At 36.2% G+C, this 18508-nt stretch overlaps 2 protein-coding genes across 5 annotated transcripts in view; one reads left to right on the top strand and one right to left on the bottom strand.

The window, feature by feature from the left end:
- Positions 1-18508, top strand: part of LRBA (LPS responsive beige-like anchor protein) — a 729505-nt gene that overhangs the window by 435982 nt on the left and 275015 nt on the right. For all 4 annotated transcript variants that reach the window (XM_059373625.1, XM_059373604.1, XM_059373615.1 and 1 more), the window contains exons 38-40: positions 1293-1417; positions 9504-9650; positions 12169-12305. In XM_059373625.1, the coding sequence (XP_059229608.1) occupies positions 1293-1417; positions 9504-9650; positions 12169-12305 (409 nt within the window). The remainder of the gene's footprint in view (positions 1-1292; positions 1418-9503; positions 9651-12168; positions 12306-18508) is intronic.
- Positions 15522-18398, bottom strand: MAB21L2 (mab-21 like 2). Its single transcript, XM_059373638.1, has one exon. It carries the CDS (start codon positions 17414-17416, stop codon positions 16337-16339), a length of 1080 nt encoding a protein of 359 aa, XP_059229621.1. The 5' UTR covers positions 17417-18398; the 3' UTR covers positions 15522-16336.

Below are 18508 nucleotides of genomic sequence, written 5' to 3'. Positions count from 1 at the left end.
TTTTTAAAGTATAGCATCTCTAATATATCAAAATAAGAGTAACTTTTTTAAAGTATAGCATCTCTAATATATCAAAATAAGAGTAACTTTTAAGTGGGTATTTTGGGACTATCAGTGGTCAAGACTAATGGGTCAAAGCTGACAGGTACAATTTTATTAGCTCATGAAATAAAAGTGTGATTTTATTTTGTATTAGTCATTCCTTACAGAAGTTTTGATTATGAATTTTTAAATTTAATTAATGAAGCTTAGTGAGTAAGTGTATTTTGCAGGGCTTTTTTTTACTGTAACTGAAAAAACTTCATTTTAGTGTTTTCCTTATAAAATATTTTTCAGCATGCTAGATTATGATTAGTTAATAGGAGAGAGAGTTGACATTTATATATTGCCATATAAAAGATCTACATAATTGGGAAAAATATAGTAGAACCCTTTAAAAAATACATTTCCAAAAGTATGCTTTTGATATAGCAATTATTGCAGATCATATAGCATGTAGTTTTTAATTAAATATAAAAAAAGACTACATAAAACAGAATTCCAATCTGATTTGCTTGAAAATAGATTGCTGTTTCACTCTATAGGAATGGTTTATTTAAAAACAGTAAATGGAAAGGAAATGCATTTTCTTGTGTTGTTCTAAGCCTCAGGGGCTAAATGTAATGAATATTTTAAGAGATTATTTTAATTAAATTCCTGCACATCTAAACAGAGTAATATTTTATTATCACATACATAACCATGTAACTGAGATATTCATTAAAGTTAACACTTTCTGGACCAAGAATTCATGGTATGATTTACTGACCTTGTGCAAAAAGGCACAAATTAGGAAGAAAAATGAAGGGGGACAGACTTTGATTAATATAGGTAATGCTATACCATATTTATAATAGCCTTTTTCCCTATTCTGGTTTATAAATGCAGCCACAGAGAAAGGTGCCCTGCTGAGGCTGAAATGAGGCTGAAATCAGAGCACATGCCACTAGAGTGTGGGGAAACTGATCACACTGTCAGCAATTCATTTTAAAATGATGTATTTAGTGCTCATTTCACCTTCCAAGAAAAAGGAAAAGGAGTTCCTTAGACTGGAAGGTGATATTGTTATTTTCAAGGACATACCTAAGTTAAAGATTGCAGAAAAAGGGGAGTGTGAGGTGGAGGGAGAATTAGGAGGAAGGGGAAGGGAAAAAAAAAAGCCAGAGCAAACAAGGAGAGCTTTATGCAGAAATTCAGTGCTACCACGCTGTTTGATAATTGCTAACATATGTGGCTTCTCTGTTTCATTGTAGTCGTCCTCGTGAGTTCTGGCGCCTTGACTACTGGGAAGATGACTTGCGGCGCCGGCGACGATTTGTGCGTAACCCTCTAGGATCGACACATCCTGAAGCGACACTAAAAACAGCCGTGGAACATGGTCAGTGTTTAAGTCACTCCTTGCCAATAGCAGCAGGTACAGTACTTGGTAATGAAGAGAATAACTTCATTATTACAAGGCACTGTAAAATGGTCCATGCCACATTTCATAGTTATTCACCCCAGAAAGAGAAGTTAAATTTTTTTATAGTTAGTGTAGGGTCCTATTAAATTATGGTGTCAAGTGTATTTGTTTATTACGTTACACATGCAAAACTTACTTAACATAGACCCTTTGTTTCAGAGTAGGGGGATAAAATATTTCTCTTTTTAAGTGACACATTCAGCTTTGAGTAAATTAATCCAGGATGCCTGCCTTAAATCCATGATATCAGAAAGACAGCATTTACAAACCAAATGGGTTTCTAGGTCCTTTTGTGTGTATATGGTTTTCCCTCAACTATGGTATTTTAGCATGAGATTATGAAGTGGGAGAGATGGTAATAAATGTCCAAGTGCCTAGATACTTTCTGAGCCTTGATTTGTAGATGGTTGTGATAGATGGCTCCTAGAAAAAGAGAATAGACATTATTTTCGTATGTTCCTTTTCTGCATCAACTTGTTATCAGAGCTTAACATTTTTCCCTTTTTTGATATAATGCGTATCACTATGATTCAGATTAGGCAGAAGCCTGATGAGCAAATTGGAGAAACCTGAAAAAGTCCTTTGGATTTAATAATATACTCTCTTTGATCATAGGATTTCACTTAATATTTTATAACTTTTGAAAGCCAATTAAGATACATTGATTAAGGGGGGGAATTTCCTCTCAATATTAAATTAATTTTGATTTTATAAAATATAAATTGGTTATTTTTTAATAAGATAAATGGTTTTAATTCTCTTTTTTCAATGTATTGGTTTAACATGCAGTAATTTATGGTTAAGTGATATGGTTAAGTGACAGTAGTATACAAAATAAATATAAAATTACATTCAGTAAGGGTATTAAGGATTTTAAGGATATTAAGAATTTAGATTAAAAGTCTGTGATCTTAGGTTTGGCCTTAGTCAGGCAGCTTAACCTCTTGCACTCAGCCTTAAAGAGCCATTTCTGGAAGAAAATGTCCACAATATGTCATCAGATATAACACCAAATGTGACATCAGTCCTTTAAAATAAATGATCATACAGAGAATAGTCAATAACAAAGTGATCTAAAAGCAATGATAGTCTGAGGGCCCTACATCTTCAACTTCAGGAGGTAGGAAAGGAGAAATAAGATGTAGAATTAATTAGGCTACTTTCCCTTTTAGTGTTCATGTGCTTTTTATGTGTTTCCTTACATTTCAGAGTTATATTTATTTTCTTCTTTCCTTTTTTGGGGGGGGTTGGGGCTGATAACTCACTCTTACACTAAAAAAAATCAGCTTAATTGTCAGCTTTATACTTTTCAAACAGACATTGGTATGTACACTTAAAATTTAATAAGTATCTTTCTGTCTTCCTAACTGTCAGTGAACATTGAGTTGTGAAGCCTGAAGTCTATCAGTGACAATAAATGTGTTTTCATGAAAATATTTTCTTTTATACTTGGAGAAGGGACTTGTTTTTAAAAATTATACATAGGCAATCTGTTAATCCTTAATTTTGAAAGAAATATCAGTAACTTGAACTTAAAATTTGTGGTATAGATTTAGTACAGAGCTTATTAAAAATCCATCTTTATTAAAAATAGTACATGTAGCCATTGGGGGAATGGCAGAATTTTTTGTAATGAATAAATTTGGATTTTATTGTTATTGAACTTTACCTTTTAAAATAATATTATGCCAACTCTTTTAATGCTAAGAAGCTGGCTAAAAAATATTTATTAGCAAAGCTTACTGTTGTTTAAGACTTTTTAAAATCATGTATGGAAGCAGATTTCACTAAAATTACTCTAAATAGTAATTGAAAGGTTAATATAATATTCATTAAATTGAGAGAAGTAAATGAAGCATTATGTATTTCCATCTTATTTGACAATATTGTACATGAATCTTAAAATGGTTAATATTTGAAATACTCTGAAAGATTAAAAACAAAAATTTTAATCTGAAATGTGTTTTTTAAAAAAAAAATGTTTAGGAGATGCTTCAATGTCTGCCAGTTAAAGAGGCATGTCATATTTAATATAACATCTTTTGATGAAATATACAAGTTTTTTGTCATAATTTTTATTTTTTATTTTAAATAATATTAATTTAAAAACTCAGCACATAGATTGTACACTGGTAGTGTTTCATGTCAGTCAGATTTATGCTAGTTCATTATATAAGCCAACAACTTAATATTTAGTGTCTTATTGGCATATCTTACAGTTGACATTCAGTTTTAATTTTATGTTAATTATGAAATTCTCGTTCTTTAGCCTTAATAACAATAAGGAAGCTAATGAAAATAAACATTAAAAATCAAGTTAGCGAAACAAAGTGGTTAATGTGATCAAGAAGCACTTGAAATTACAGAATTTAACATGGCTAAATACTGTGCTTCAGTGTCGAATTTGAATATTAAAAATAGATATTACTGAGGATAGTGTGTCAGTTTTAATCTGTTTTAGGAGTTCTCACTTTTATTTATAATTGATGTAACTAAGGAGGCACATTAGTTTAATATAGAATCTTAAAATATCATGAACCATATTATTGTTATCAAAGGGAAACATCTAAATAGAAATGCTGTTGGAGATTAGTTATGTATTTTAGTAGTAAGAGCCATCTTTTTTATAGATTGATTTGATTTGAAGGAAAGCCTCTGGTGTAAAGGTGGCAGAGTAAATACCTGAAGAGTGATGTTCTCTGTTCAGGCGATCAATACTAGCCCCATGACTCTACTTCTGGCTACCTTCTAGTTAAAAACAAATTTTTTAATTCTGACAATTTAATTGCCCTTCCCAAGTTCACATTAACTTGCTTGGGGAAAAGGGCCTTAGGTAATTTTTCAAAGAGAGACCCTCCAAAGTGGTTATTTATAAAAGTCATTTTGTAATGGGAGATTTCTTTAACTTCGCAGAAACTGAGTCATATTTTTAAATTAAAATTAATACTTCCTCTTATTATCAAATATTCTTTATGGAAATTAGCAGCAGCAAGCATAGGTGGGTATTTGATTCTTGAGGGCATTTTCTTGCATTTTATGGTTTAAATTTTATTAGAAATTAGTTGTAATGATTTGTAACATTCTCCTGATGTACAGGGCCCAGTTTGTCAGTTATTTATTATCAGAGCATTTTAGATCTGGAAAGAACCAAAGGCTAAAGTCTATTCTAACTTTATTCTTTATAAATAAGGAAACTGAGGAAACAAAAGCCACATAATTTTTGGTACACACAGGACTAAAGCCCAGGTTAACTGACAACTAATCAGATTTTCTTATTGTAGTGCTATACTATCTTCTAAAATTCATTGTTAAATATAATGGGAATTTTACATTTAAATTAAAGCCACATAAAAAATATTTTAAATGGTGGAAAGATTGGTTTAATTCAAATATTAAAACAGTTTAGTGGTAGAATCCTATTGAATTCAAGGCATTTTCATTTTTTTAAGAATGTGCATGCTAATGGTAATATATGAGGAGAATTTAAGATAGTTTAAGAAGTCTCTTATAATTGTATGGAATGATACAAGTAACTCATCTGGTTTCCTTGAGATGACAGATCATATAAAGATCCTAAATCATGCCATTCTCTCATAACTTCAGTAATGCCAGATATTGTTGCTTCCTATTTAGGATCAACATATATTAGGTTCTGTAACTAAAACTCATTAGGAGGTGAACTTGGCTTGTTCTCTTAATCTCCTCATCATCTTTTGTAGTTTCACTAATACTTCTAGAGTAAATTGTCTTGACTTGGAACTGTTTGGAAATTGTATAAACTATAAAGTTTGGGACAGTAGTTGTATATAAGATATTCTTTAAGTGTCTTGTTCAGAATAAGCAGTTATGGTTATAGGTATTTCACATCACATTAAGTGGATACCCATATTCATTTTATTTACATTTGAGGTCATTTTGTTATTCCAGTAGTAATTTTTTAAGTGCTTAATTCTTAATGTATAAACTTGTTTTACTATAATATGGACTATTGTTGATTCCATTTCACTGGTATAGTGGACTTTTAAAAGGGAGTTTATGTGTCATAGGTAGAACCATTTCCTGTGTTCTTTTTGTGTTTTAATTTTAGTTAGCTTGTGTTGCATAGGTAAATCAACTTGCTCTAAATCAACTAGCTCTAAAGAACTTGAACTTTACATCTTGAGGACCAGCTTTTCTCTGAGCCCTCTCATTGCTCTTAGCTTCAGTGAATCAAGTCGTGTTTCAAAGAAAGCTTTTTTTTTTCTTTTTAAGTAACTCACATTCTCACATTTTTTTTACAAACATAGTTTTTTTTTTTTTTATAAAGATTTTATTTATTCATTTGACAGAGATTACAAGTAGGCAGAGAGGCAGGCGGGGAGAGAGAGAGAGAGAGAGAGGAAGAAGCAGGCTCCCTGCTGAGCAGAGAGCCTGATGCAGGGCTTGATCCCAGAACCTTGGAATCATGACCTTAGCTGAAGGCAGAGGCTTTAATCCACTGCGCCACCCAGGTGCCCCTCAATGAAAGCTTTTTTGACAGATTTCTCCAGTTTTATGTAACATTTGTAGTTTGGTTATCAAGTTAGGGTAAATATTAAACCAGAATAGAATGTAAGACCATATGAAGGCAATCTGTTAATAGTGTTATGAAAAATTTAAATAATTATCATGTATGGTAATAATTTTATCAGCCAGCAAAGATCTGAATCAAGCTGTGAAATCGATTCAGAAGTGTTTTCTGACTTCATCCAGTTAAACTTTTATTCTAGTATAGAATATACTCACAAAAAAATATCAAAACAGTTACTTGTTTTAGTGATTGATTGAGTAGAAGGCAAACAGAAGTTAAAAATATACTTTCCCCAGCACATATAAACATGATAATTATCTTTTATTTTATGCTTGGGATAGTTTTGTTCTAATTTTGAAACAAAAAAAGTTCTTTAGCAGAGAGCTATTAGACCACTGAGAATTGAACACCGGCGCATGTGGTGTGTGTTAGAGTACTGTTGGTAATTTTACTGCTGCTAACTTAAAATCCTCAAGGGGGAGTTAATTACAGGAAAACCATTCTAAATATCAGTAAGCTGCATATTTTCCATGACAAGAGGTTTTTCATTGAGGTTGAACTATTCCAGAATCTGAGCTTGTAAAAATAAGTAAATAAATAAATTAAAGTGGGTGTTTGTATGCATACAGTAGACTTACAGTACTTCAAAAAATTTTCATAAAATTTTATTTAATTCAAAAGTTAATTGTGTTTTAATATGTGTCGGCATGATGAGAATAAATTAAAATTTTTTAAAGTTCCTGTTGGATGGGATAACAAATTACACTTTGTGGTCATTTAAAATGAATGAATTTATTTATTGAGCTATTTTAAACCACTGTATATTGCTACTTGGCTTTCTCATTTTTTGCAAATGTTTGCAAATTAGAGGGTTTTTTTCTTTTTCTCTCTCCACCCCCTCACCCCCCCCCCGCCCTATGTAAGCTTGGTGTAGTGTGCTTTAGGACATGTATGGTAATAATCAGAGATAGTAATGAGCAAGGTATTGAATTTGGTTGTTTCTGATGTTTGTCATATCATATGCTCATCAAATTTATGTTTGGAAATGAGTATTTCTGTATTCTTAACTTATTATAATTTTGACTTAACCTTTTTAAAATGTACTGTGAGAAACAAGAATTATTGAACTAATCCATAAATTATATATATGTATTGATATTTGTATAGTGATTAAGATACTGGTACCATAATGCTTGGATTTCGATCCTGACTCTACTTCTCGCTAGAGTCAGGGAGCTGTGTTGCCTTGGGCAAGATATGTAACCTCTCTGAGCCTGTTTACCTGACAGGGAGAAATTAGCAGAGGAGAATTAAGTAAGTGAAGTCTTTTGAACACTTCCCAGCACATGGTAAATGTTATTTAATATTAGCATTATTATTGTTTCGACTTTGAAGAAGGAAATGTACATCTAGAAAAAGAGAATGTGACATTGATTTTGTACTAAAATCTGATTGGCAATTTTTAATTTATTATGATTTGCTTTATAAGAAAGTATTGAAGGTGGTGGTTTCTCTTGTATTGCTCAGTGACCAATTTATTTTTAACACTGATAGTAAATTGGAAGAAGATCTTGTTTGGGCTCAGGCCAGTGTTTATCATTTCAGAGTAACAAAATATAAATACTTGAAATATAGACAATGATATAACAACTTAATGTTATTTTCCTAAAAATTAGGGTTTTCGGGGTATATTTCTTTGTGGCTTAAAAAAATAAAGGCATTTTAATTAGATACGTTAAAATTTTTCAAAGTATTTATTGAGACCTTCATATGGGTGCAGCATACTATGCTCGTTATTTGTGGGTATGAAGGAAAATAAAATTTGATTTACCCATAGAGGGTATTCCAAGCTAAATATAGAGAGCTTTATCCCATGACTTCCTTATTTACTATAAAGCCACTATTTGCTTTTAAAGTGGTGCCATTGGTATTTTACATAAATGATATTCTTTGTGAACTCACAGTGAATAAGATAAAAATGAACTTTTACCTTTATTATTATCCATAATCATACCTGTTAAAATCAAAGAAGCTTTGATTTGTGAAAATGTTTAGTAGCATACATGCAGTGTAACTATTTAGAAAAAATTATATAGATAAATATTAGTCCTGTTACTGCAAACATTATCCTTTCTGGCTTTGGGGCTCTAATGCCTAGGCAGAAACTGCAGTGGAGCAAAAAAGCCTCGCTAGCCATCTAATTTCCATATCAATAGCTCGTGCCTGAGTGGATCAGGTGCTGTGCCTCCTGGATTTCCCTAGCTGGAAGCCCCAGGAATGTCAGTAGTATAGCAAAGATTCTCAACTTTCCCTTACATGACAGTACGAATTTTTAAAAATCACAATCCAAAACTTAGTACCTGCTTTTATGTATTTCTGAAGGAGAAAGCTGCTCAAAGCAGTGGGAGTTACCCTGGGGAGGGATATGGGGTTTTGAAGTCAGAATTTTGAGTTTCAGTGTTTTCTCCTTTCAGCTGCACCTCTGTTCCTCTTACTGGTTCAGTTGTTGGCTGTAGCTGCTCCACGGAACTGCTTCATTCCCTAGATTTGGTGTACCCTTTTCTTCTTTCCTCTCCTTTCTGGCTATCTTGTCACAGTGGCTGGGTCTGGTGCTGCTGCTCTCCGCAGGCTGCTCCCGTTCTGGGCCTGTAAGACTCTTTGCCCAGATTCCTCTCCTTCTGGGCTTTCTGTTATGTTTAGCCCCCGGGGTGTCTTAGCCTTTTAGTTTAAACACATGGAGGAGGTAGCATTTGAGCCTCCACTTAGTTTCCATCGTGTCTTATTCCTGGATATTTATAAAAGGACTGAAGTGGGGCTCTGGGTGGGGTGAAATGTGGGCAAAGGCAATATGAAGGTAAGAGGGAAGACTGGAGTAAAGAAGAGAGTGCAGCTTCTGAGAGCTGCTGTAGCTTTTTTGATGTCAGCCTTGGCTTCAGGATTGCACTTACATCTTCATTGGCTGTGAATCTCTCTCAGTTCTGACCCTTCTTACCTCTGTATTCTCCTTCACAACCACTCCCTCACCATTACATAATGTTTTGGCAGTATAATCATTATTTGCAGAAATGATCAGCCCTTTTTATTTTTCATTATCAAGTAGGTATTGTTTCCAAAACTGGGTTCTGATTTTTTTCTGCTAATTTCCCCAAAATGTGCTGCCTTTGAACTCTCTCTTGCCCTAACTGTAAGTAAATAAATGGTTCGGTGAGTGATGCAAGGGTCAGATTTAATGGGATTAGGGTGCTTGTTCAAGGTAACATTAGACTAGGCTTGGAGAATCACGTTTATCAGAAAGAACATGCGTACCATCCCAGTCACTTCCCCACCGTGGATGATTCTCTGTAAAAATGATTGACCATCTTTGGCCACCTATCCTTACCACACTTCCCTGCCCTTCTGCCAAAGTACTCTTCCCCAGAGCTGATGGACAGCTTTGTTTTCCTTTCATTTCAGCTGCAGATGAAGATATCCTTGCTAAAGGAAAACAGTCCATCAAGAGTCAGGCTTTAGGAAATCAGAACTCAGAAAACGAGATCCTCCTGGAAGGCGACGACGATACTCTGTCATCCGTGGATGAGAAAGATTTAGAGAATCTCACTGGTAAATTCAGTGGTTGTGCGGGTATTTCGGCTAGCTCCGGGCCAATAAGCATCTAATTACTTACTTTTTCATCTGTGACCGCTAGGACTACCAAGTTTACACCCACAATTACTTTAAACAAAGATTGTTTTTGTTCTTCCAAACATTTTCTCCCTATTCTTCAACACAGTTTCCCCTTTATTTTTCCATTCTTTTCAGTTTCTTTACCTTTCTCATCTTTTTCATTTATGAGTAATTTTCACTGTAAAAGAAAAAAGTTTAAAAGCAGCAATAACAAAATTCCTTCACCCATGGGAGTTACTTAATGTCTATAAAATGAGAGCTATAAGTAAAATTTTGCCAATTGTTTTTTGTAAATAAAGCTTGGAGGCAGATGAGCTATTTGCTTTGATATACAGGTCTTAGTGAACATGCTGCATATATATTTAACTCTCTCAAAAAATCCATTCCAGGAATGCTATGGCTTTTCACAGGATCCACATATTTTACCTGGTGTAGGAATTTTGATTTGCACTCTGCAGATTTTCAGTTTTACTTCCCTTATGGGAAAAATTCTGTTGTTTAGCCTGAAATTTTAGTCATTCATTAAATGGCTTTCTTTTCTTTAATGCCTATGGCTCTCTCCCTCCAGGAGGAAAGTCAGACAGATTCTACAGTCTCCATAGGTGAAAATTATGCAGCCTTCTTTTTTGATAATTTTAATTTAAGAGAAAAGACATCAAGAATTTTTCATTTAGTGATATGTCTGCATTCTGTGCTACCATGCAGTAAATTATAATGAAAAGCAAAAATAGATGATGGTGTCTTCTCGGATGACCATAAACCTCTCTAGAAAGAAAAATAAAATTAACTGGAGCACACTGTTAAGGGATTTGGGCTGGGCATTGAGAGTAGGTGGACACTGGTATTCTCTATCCTTTTCCTTCACATCTATTTACCCATTTCCTCCTCCTTTATTTTGCGTCTATTCTTGCTACTAGTAATACATTCATATAGTAATAGAGGTGAAAGGGGAGTTTAATTATATAATCTTGACAATGGCAATAGGATTAAGAAGTAATCCACACTAATAAAGTGGTGTGGGTTAGAAATGAAGTGGAAATTGTCAGGGGTCTTCTGTAGGACCTAGGCTGCCCCAGCTCCTGCAGCTGTCTGCTTACCCTGTAATTGAATGTCTGAGAGTGATTGAAAAAATGTTATTTCTTCTCAGGATTACATGCTAATGTACAGAGGGCAAAGGAGACAGCAAAAGAACACATAGCTGCTTATTTCATCCATTTATAGGGATGAGCTTTGGGAAATCATGGCTGTTCTGCAGCTATCTGCTGCCCATCTGCAAACACAATGTATTTGTACATTGGGAATAGAGGGCAAAACCTGCTCTGATCTCCGCAGAGCATCCCTTCTATTGTCCTACTGGCACACATTAAGATTGATGTGAGATTAAGGGCCAGCACCTTCTAACAATCGATGGAAATGTCGATTCATCTGAATTTTGAAACATTTATTCACCCATTGATTATCTGAATAGGTATACCATGTTTATAGGCACTATATTAATTCAGAACTATAAGTGCCAATCTTCTGTTGTTGTTTTCTTCACCTACAGGATTTATACAATGAGGAGTTGATGGGATTTCAAATTCTTACTCTTTCACTCTCTAACTAAATATGTATATGTGTGTAATATAATTATTACTTTTTGCCCTTTATTTTAGGTTTAGCTCTAATATACTTTATGCTCTGCTATCTGTAGTGAATCTATTGTTTTCAGTAGCAGGCTGATTTGTCTCTTTGATAAGCCCTGTGGAGATTTGATTATTCCAATAAAAATTCATTCACTTGGAAACCCACCCTCCAGCTGTTTACTCCCAGAGTCCCTGAACTACACTAATATTAGATTTGGAAGCATTGAACAATATTTAGCAGTGGAAAGGCAGGCTTAGAAAAGAAGTATTTTTACCAATTTTTCATGGGGTAAAGTTGTTATGGAAGAGGTTTTGTGTCAACCTGGCACAAAATCTTTATCAGAGAATATGGTGTAACGTTTCTCACTTCACTAATAAGCTAGTGATCTTTGTCCAAATCATACTTCAGCCAAACTAAGCTAACCTCTGGCCTTGGAAGCCCATTGAGCCTTCCTTGCTCCTGGTTGTTGTTCCATGTTGTTGCATAGCCTGAGGCTTGTTTTCTAAATGCAGTGTGGAAGGACTTATTTAGGCAGAGCCACCTTCTTACCAGGAAGTTAGACCAAAGCTTTGCAGACTCCCTGTGAAATAATTGTATCCTAGTTTGCTGTTATCATTAACCACCTACTATAAATTTCTTAGTATGAGAATCCCAGTAACTTTGTATTTTCAGAGGCAGCTTTGGGGTAGACAGAATTTGTAAGTGTGGACAATTTGGCAGATATTTTGGTGCCAGAGGTGAGAATTTGAAAAGACAATTTCTGCTTGAATCTACTAGATTTTTTGAAAAATGTCATCCCATTGTGTGGCTTGTGTTTTGGTTTTGGCAGGTCCTGTTAGCCTGAGCACACCGGCTCAGCTTGTGGCCCCCTCTGTTGTAGTAAAGGGCACTCTTTCTGTCACCTCCTCCGAACTCTATTTTGAGGTGGATGAAGAGGACTCTCACTTCAAGAAAATCGACCCCAAGGTGAGAAGAGGAGGAGGAGTGGGTTTCACTTTAAAGCATTTTTTTCCTATGATGGGATGGTGGGCTGCTGTTGGGTAGGATTGGCATTTGTAAAATCGGACAGATTTAGTTTGAATTTCTTGCTGAACTGCTTCTGTCTGTATGCAAGACTACTATATTGTTTAGCTTATGATTCCCTTACCAGCAAGTTAGATTATTGAAGTTCATTTAGATTCAAAAACAATTTTCACTTAATTGCGTTTATCATTAGCTCATTCCGGGGTTGGGGGGAACTACAGGGAGTATTGTCCATAAATATATTTTGCCACTAAGGTTCCAGGGTGAATTAAGCTACAAAATTCAGTGAGGTTGAGAGTGAAATTATTTTGTTTAGCCTTTATATTTTCTGGATATAATACCAATATATCACTCTCCTTGCTTTGTCCTCATGACTTACTACTCTGTTGTGCACGCAAGCATGTCTTATGTGTGTGAGATACCTCTGTTTCCCATTACCTACAGTCGATTTTACAAGGCACTGCATAATTTCCTATTCTTAAATGAAAATGTAATTTCCCCTTTAAAATGTATTTCTGATTACTTTTCAGACCTTGGCAACTTTATTTTACTAAGAAACATTTGTGGCATAGCCATAAAGCCAAAGCTGGGTTTATTTCATGAAAGTGAATGGTAGAATTTGTTCTGATAGGAAACAGTCTCTTTTAAAATGAGCAAAATAAGCAACCTGTAGAAGAGAAGTGGCTTAAAAAATGAAATTACTATTTCAGCTTGTGTGAACACACATATTTTGAGTTTATTGGTAGGAAGTTCTTTGGTAATGTAATCATGTGAATTATTAAATTTTAGTGATTTTGAAGTATTTCAAAGCAGTCATTGATGAAAATGGTGTAATTTTATTTAAAACTTTACAAACAAATCATCTCTTGTCTTACATGTGTTTCTAGTGTTTTGTTTTGGAATTGCTGCCTTTATTAAGATAAGATTTGGTAGACCGTATGAAAGGAAGGCTACGTTGGAAGTGATTGTTTTGAACTTGTTAATTCAGCCAATTCAATATAGAGAAAACTTTAATTGTGAAATTATATCAACTGGAAAAATTTCCTACTTTGTTGCATGGTTCTGCTATCTGAAATTGTATTTTAGTTTCTTTAGGAAATGAAGGTAACCAGAATTTCTTAAACTCTCTAATTTATGGTACTTTGTATGTTTGAGAGGTTGAAATTTAATTCAGAATGTTCTATTATACTTTTGGACATATGTGGCCTAGAATCTAAACTGTGATGTAATTTAAAGGTGTCTAACATGATTGTTCTCAAGATTAGGATCTCTGCCAATCTTTGCAGTAAGGCTCTTTAAAGTTATTTAGTCCTTTTGAGAGAACTTAAAACTTTTATTTCTCTCTGATTTTATTCTTTGCAATATCATTAAATTAATTTTTCCCCTATTGCTTGTGCAGTACAAAGCTCTTTTAGCTTAATTACAGCATTTGTCTTGTACCCCTGCATTCTGCCTAGTGTTATGGAAATCAAAGTTTTGCTAATTTATATTCTTAAAATTTTTCAATTATTGAAAGAAATTTTTATTTTGTGTAGATGTTGGTGCTTTTAGGTATTTTGTAAATGAGGATGCTTGTGTTGTGGCAGTGTTTTTCTTTTTTTGTTGGTGATACCTGTGTTAAATAAGATAGGGGGAAAATTGCCGAATTTGGGGAATTTTTGTTCTTCTTGTCAGGACTTAAAAACTTCTTCCTGGGGTAGCTGGAGGGAGATAATGTCTCATGCTGTAAATACTTGTGTGCATAAGGAAAAAAAGGTCATTTTAAGATGTCATTTTTATCTTTTAAACTAAACATTGTACCCTTAAATGACTTCTTTGTAAATGTGAGCATCTACTACTTGCTTTGAAAATGTTCCTGAAAATCAGAACATTTTCCCTGGAGAATAGTTCATTTTTATTATTTAAAAAAAAAAATCAGTATTTTTGTCTGAACCCCTTAGTATTACAGTGAGTTTGTTTTACATCTATAGGAAGTGAGATCAGAAAAAGATACAGTATTGGTTGAAAGAGTAGAGATTATTTCAGAAATGATAAGATCAAAGTTTATATTTCTAAAACAAAATTATTTTTACTAGGAAATTTTTACCAGGGAATCTGAGAACTTAAGCCTCTTTTGTCAAGTGAACTCTAGGCATCAGAGCCCTGAGTACTTTCCTTGTTTTTATCCATCTCTACTGTCCTGCCATCATCCCTCCATATGCTCCCTCCCCCATGCAAACTTCTACCTTCGCTCTTTAAAATTCCTTTTTAGAACACTTTTGCCTCCATCTCTCCTTCATGGATTTTTCAGTAAGTTAAAAACTGGACTAATTCAAAGAATAAATGTTAAATGTTAAAGGGTAATATCTGACATATTTCTGTACCTGTGACCCATTATTAGCATACCTCATGGAGTATATTGAAGACAATATAAAGAAGACAATCCAAACCAGCTCCTTTAGGATGCTTTCAGTTTTACTCATTATTTTATTTTTAACTGTTATTTCCTTGTGTTAAAAAGAAACCTTTGTTAATTTAGATGAAGTGTTAAAACAAGTACATTGGATTATTACCTTAGAAAAGCAGAAGGAGTAATATACTTTTTCTGTATGTAAATTATTGAAACAGTTATTTTTCTTTGGTCATAAAAATGGTATTAAACCTTTTTTGTTTCAATTGCCTGTAAGCACCTTCTGAATAATTCTGGGAATTTGGCAAATAGTGGTCTTAATTATGGCATTTATAACTAAACCTTAAAAAACTGAGGTAGTTTCTAAATCTGGATTGTTCATATGACCATTTGCTGGGGAAAAGGAATATTGTTGCAACCATTTTATTCTTTTTTGGTATGGTTGATTGAATTGTTAAGTTTTCATTACTTAAAGTTCCAAGAGGACAAATAATTGAAAGCAAAGTATTAACTGATCATGTTAACTATCAAGAAAAGATCCATGAATATTGCCTTTGTTTTTCAGACTCAGAGTTGATTTTTTAAAAGTATGATGTAAGAAAGCAAATCTCTTAATTTTTAATGTGAAATCAATTTTTTCTATTTTAAACATTAAGACCAAAATCTTTCCTTCCACACAAAAATCTACTTTTTTCAAGTGTGAACAAAGCTATTACTTTAAACCTCAAAATTTGCAGAACAAACATAGTTGGGTAAAATTAATATTTTCTCTTTTCCAAGGATTGGGAGTGGGGGGACTTGTATGGTTAAATCTACAAAAAGGGCTGTATTTGTAAATTTTGAAAATTAGAGTTCCAGTGAAAGCTTCTCTTACATTTAGTTCCTGAAGTTCACATCCTTACATTGTAAATTATCAATTATAATCTCACCTGCCTTCATTTAAGAACAGTCCACAGTCAATTACAATGTAAAGTAATATTTTTATTACTGTTTTCAACAAGACTGCTTAGGGTGAGGGTAGAGGTGCAAGAAAGGGAGGGGCACAATCTGACATTGGCACTGAGATACATTTAACATCACCAAAACTTTTTTTTAAAAGAGAAATTTTACATATAATTAAATACTTTTTCTCACTTGGTGACAACATCCAGGCAACCCAGAACAAAATGAAATGAGAGGAAGAGGAAGAGGGAAAGAAAGAAGATGAGCTGGGGGAGAAAGGAGAAAGGGAGAGAAGGAAAAGAGGAGAAACTACTATACATTGATTTGAAAATGTACCTTGGGTTTCATTTTGTGGTGGCAAAGCCCGATTGCTTCTTTTGTGTGACCTTTTAAATTCACATTGTTTGGAAGAAAAAACGATCACTTTTGTGCAAGAATGTGATTTTGTTTGTTTGGTTGGCTGGTTTGCTCTCTTTTTGTTTGCTTGTTAATTAACGAAGGTCTTGTGCCTGCTTCCTGTTTCTTTCAGGTGGCTTATGTAAAAGTTTGTGTCCGGAGTTTCTGCTGTTTGTAGTTGAGTTCTGTGTGTTGTGTGTAAGAGAGCATTCCCATTTGTGTCGCTTTTCAAGCAGTCCCCAGCACCCTATAGTTTGTCCAGGCTTTTGGGATTGGTGAGAATTTCCCTGGCCAACCTCCAGGTCTGCTTGGCAGCGCTCTCCAGGGCCGAATGGGGCTTGCCCTGAAAAAGGTCGAGGTTGGGCAGAAAGTAGTGAGGGCAGCGGCGGCACTGCAGGCAGGAGATGAGCTGCAGCAGGATGCCGTTGAGCCGATCGCCTAGGCACGCCTCGTCCCAGTCCGTTTCCCGCGGGTGTTTCTCGCACTCATACAGCAGCAGCGTCTTCATGTGGTAGTTATTGAGCGGCTGGCCTGGCAGCTCCAGGTGGCGGTCCCGCAGCGTCTTCAGAACCGAGAGACACTTGTTTCGGCAGCCGCCCATCAGCAGGCGATTCTCAGCCTCTCCGAACTGTAGCACCCAGGCATCGCTCTCCGCAGAGCTCTGCTTGCCCGTCAGTGAGTAGCACTCCTTCGACAGCAAGTTGAACCCTTCGGCCTTGACCTCCGCCACCCGATTGGGGCCGGGCCACGGGATATGGGGCATAGGCCACTGTGCCGCACTGCGAGGCCAGATACCGGTACACTTGAACGCAGGGGTGATTTGCACCACATAGCGCTCCCTGATGCGCAACTTGACCTCGCTGGTGTCTGCGATCATCTTGACCACATCCCGATAGCTGCACTTGTCCACCGCCTGAGCCACCAGGGTCTGGAAACGTGAGCGGATCTTGCGCGCTGAGAGGTAGCCGGACGCCGTGATGAACTCGACCCAGAGAGACATGCTCCGCTTGCGTCCATCACTCAGTTTGAGCACCGCGCAGCCGGGCAGGGAGCCGTCGTCCACGAAGTTGAAGACGCCCATCTGGTTTAGGTAAAGCACCACCTCGAATTCCGTGGGCGAGATGACCTCCAGCCCCTCGTAGCGGGCATCGATCTCGCTCAGGGAGCTGATGAAGCGAGGCTCCTGTACCTCCACTTCCTTTAGCACGTCCGAGACCACCTTACAGACCTCTCGGATGGTCTTGGCGATGGCCGCCTTGCGCGCTTGGCAGCGCTCAGTGTAGTATTTATTGAGCTGGTAAACCAGCTTGGCCTGAGCGGCGATCATGTTGGGGCACAGGTCCGGGCTATACACCGGCGTCTCGCAATACGTTGAGGGATCCAAGGCTCACGCAGTGGTGGTGGCCCTGCGGCTGGCAAAAGAGGCGTCGCGCTCCCCCTCAGCCCCACTTTCGCTCTTAGTTTCCACCTGGACTGACCGGCTGACAAAACAGCCGGCTAGCTCGTTCTTTCCCCTCTTTAGGAACCTTTTTTCTTCTCCAGAAATAAGTAAAAAAGGTAATCTTTGACGAGGAAAAGTACCTGCTGGGACTTTTTTGCTTGATGTGTAAAATAAAGATGTGCTTGTAAGAGAGATGAAGAGGGGATGGGGGAAGAGGGAGGTGAGAGAAAAATTCAGGTTACCAAGAGGTGAGGCTTAGATGCCTGCAGTTGAGATTGCCCAGAAATCTGGAAATAAGATCTTTTAAGTGCCAAAGTAAATTTAAAAATAAAAGCGAAACATTCAGTGTTTCATTCTTAAACTTGTCTCCCACGCTGATAGGACTTCTTCACTCAGCGTAGGTAAGTGCCTTTTTCCTCACCCTCCCCCAAATGGAAGGTGAAAGAAGTAATTAAGGTCCAGAGAGCAGTGAAGTGCAGCTCAGTCCGAGGCACACTTGGAGGTTTGCAGACGCCCCGCACTTTCAGCGTGATGGTCTGGTGTCTTCTCAGGGGGTCCTGTTGTAGCGGTTTTCCTCTTTCCTACTGGAGGCGTTGTTTGGACTGGGTTTGTTTGTTTGCAGTGGCTTCTTCTTGTCTTTCTCTAGGTGCAAACCGCTGAAAGTTGTTTGGTATTCATTTCTGCTTCGTAATTTATAATTTTGGCCCTCACAGAATCTATTTTAGTGTGACGAAGTCCTTGCTTGCGTTGCATCTGGGGTTTAGTTATAAGGATTCAGGGTTTTTTCTTCTCCTCCCCCTTTAGGTTGCTTGTGCAGATTCCACTTTCTGAGTCGTCTCTCCCTCCTCCCCTCCGACGTCCCTCTCCTTTTCCCTCTCCCTCCCTCTTTTTCTCTCTCCCTCCCCCTCCTTTCTCTCTCTCTCTTCTCTTTTCTCTCTTCTCCTCCTCTTCTTCTTCTTCTTCTTCTTCTTCTTCTAA

This window comes from Mustela nigripes, chromosome 1, assembly GCF_022355385.1.
Source record: "Mustela nigripes isolate SB6536 chromosome 1, MUSNIG.SB6536, whole genome shotgun sequence".
Lineage (NCBI taxonomy): Eukaryota > Metazoa > Chordata > Mammalia > Carnivora > Mustelidae > Mustela > Mustela nigripes.
The sequence above is the reverse complement of the archived record's forward strand: the minus strand, read 5'-3'. Positions and strand labels throughout refer to the sequence as shown.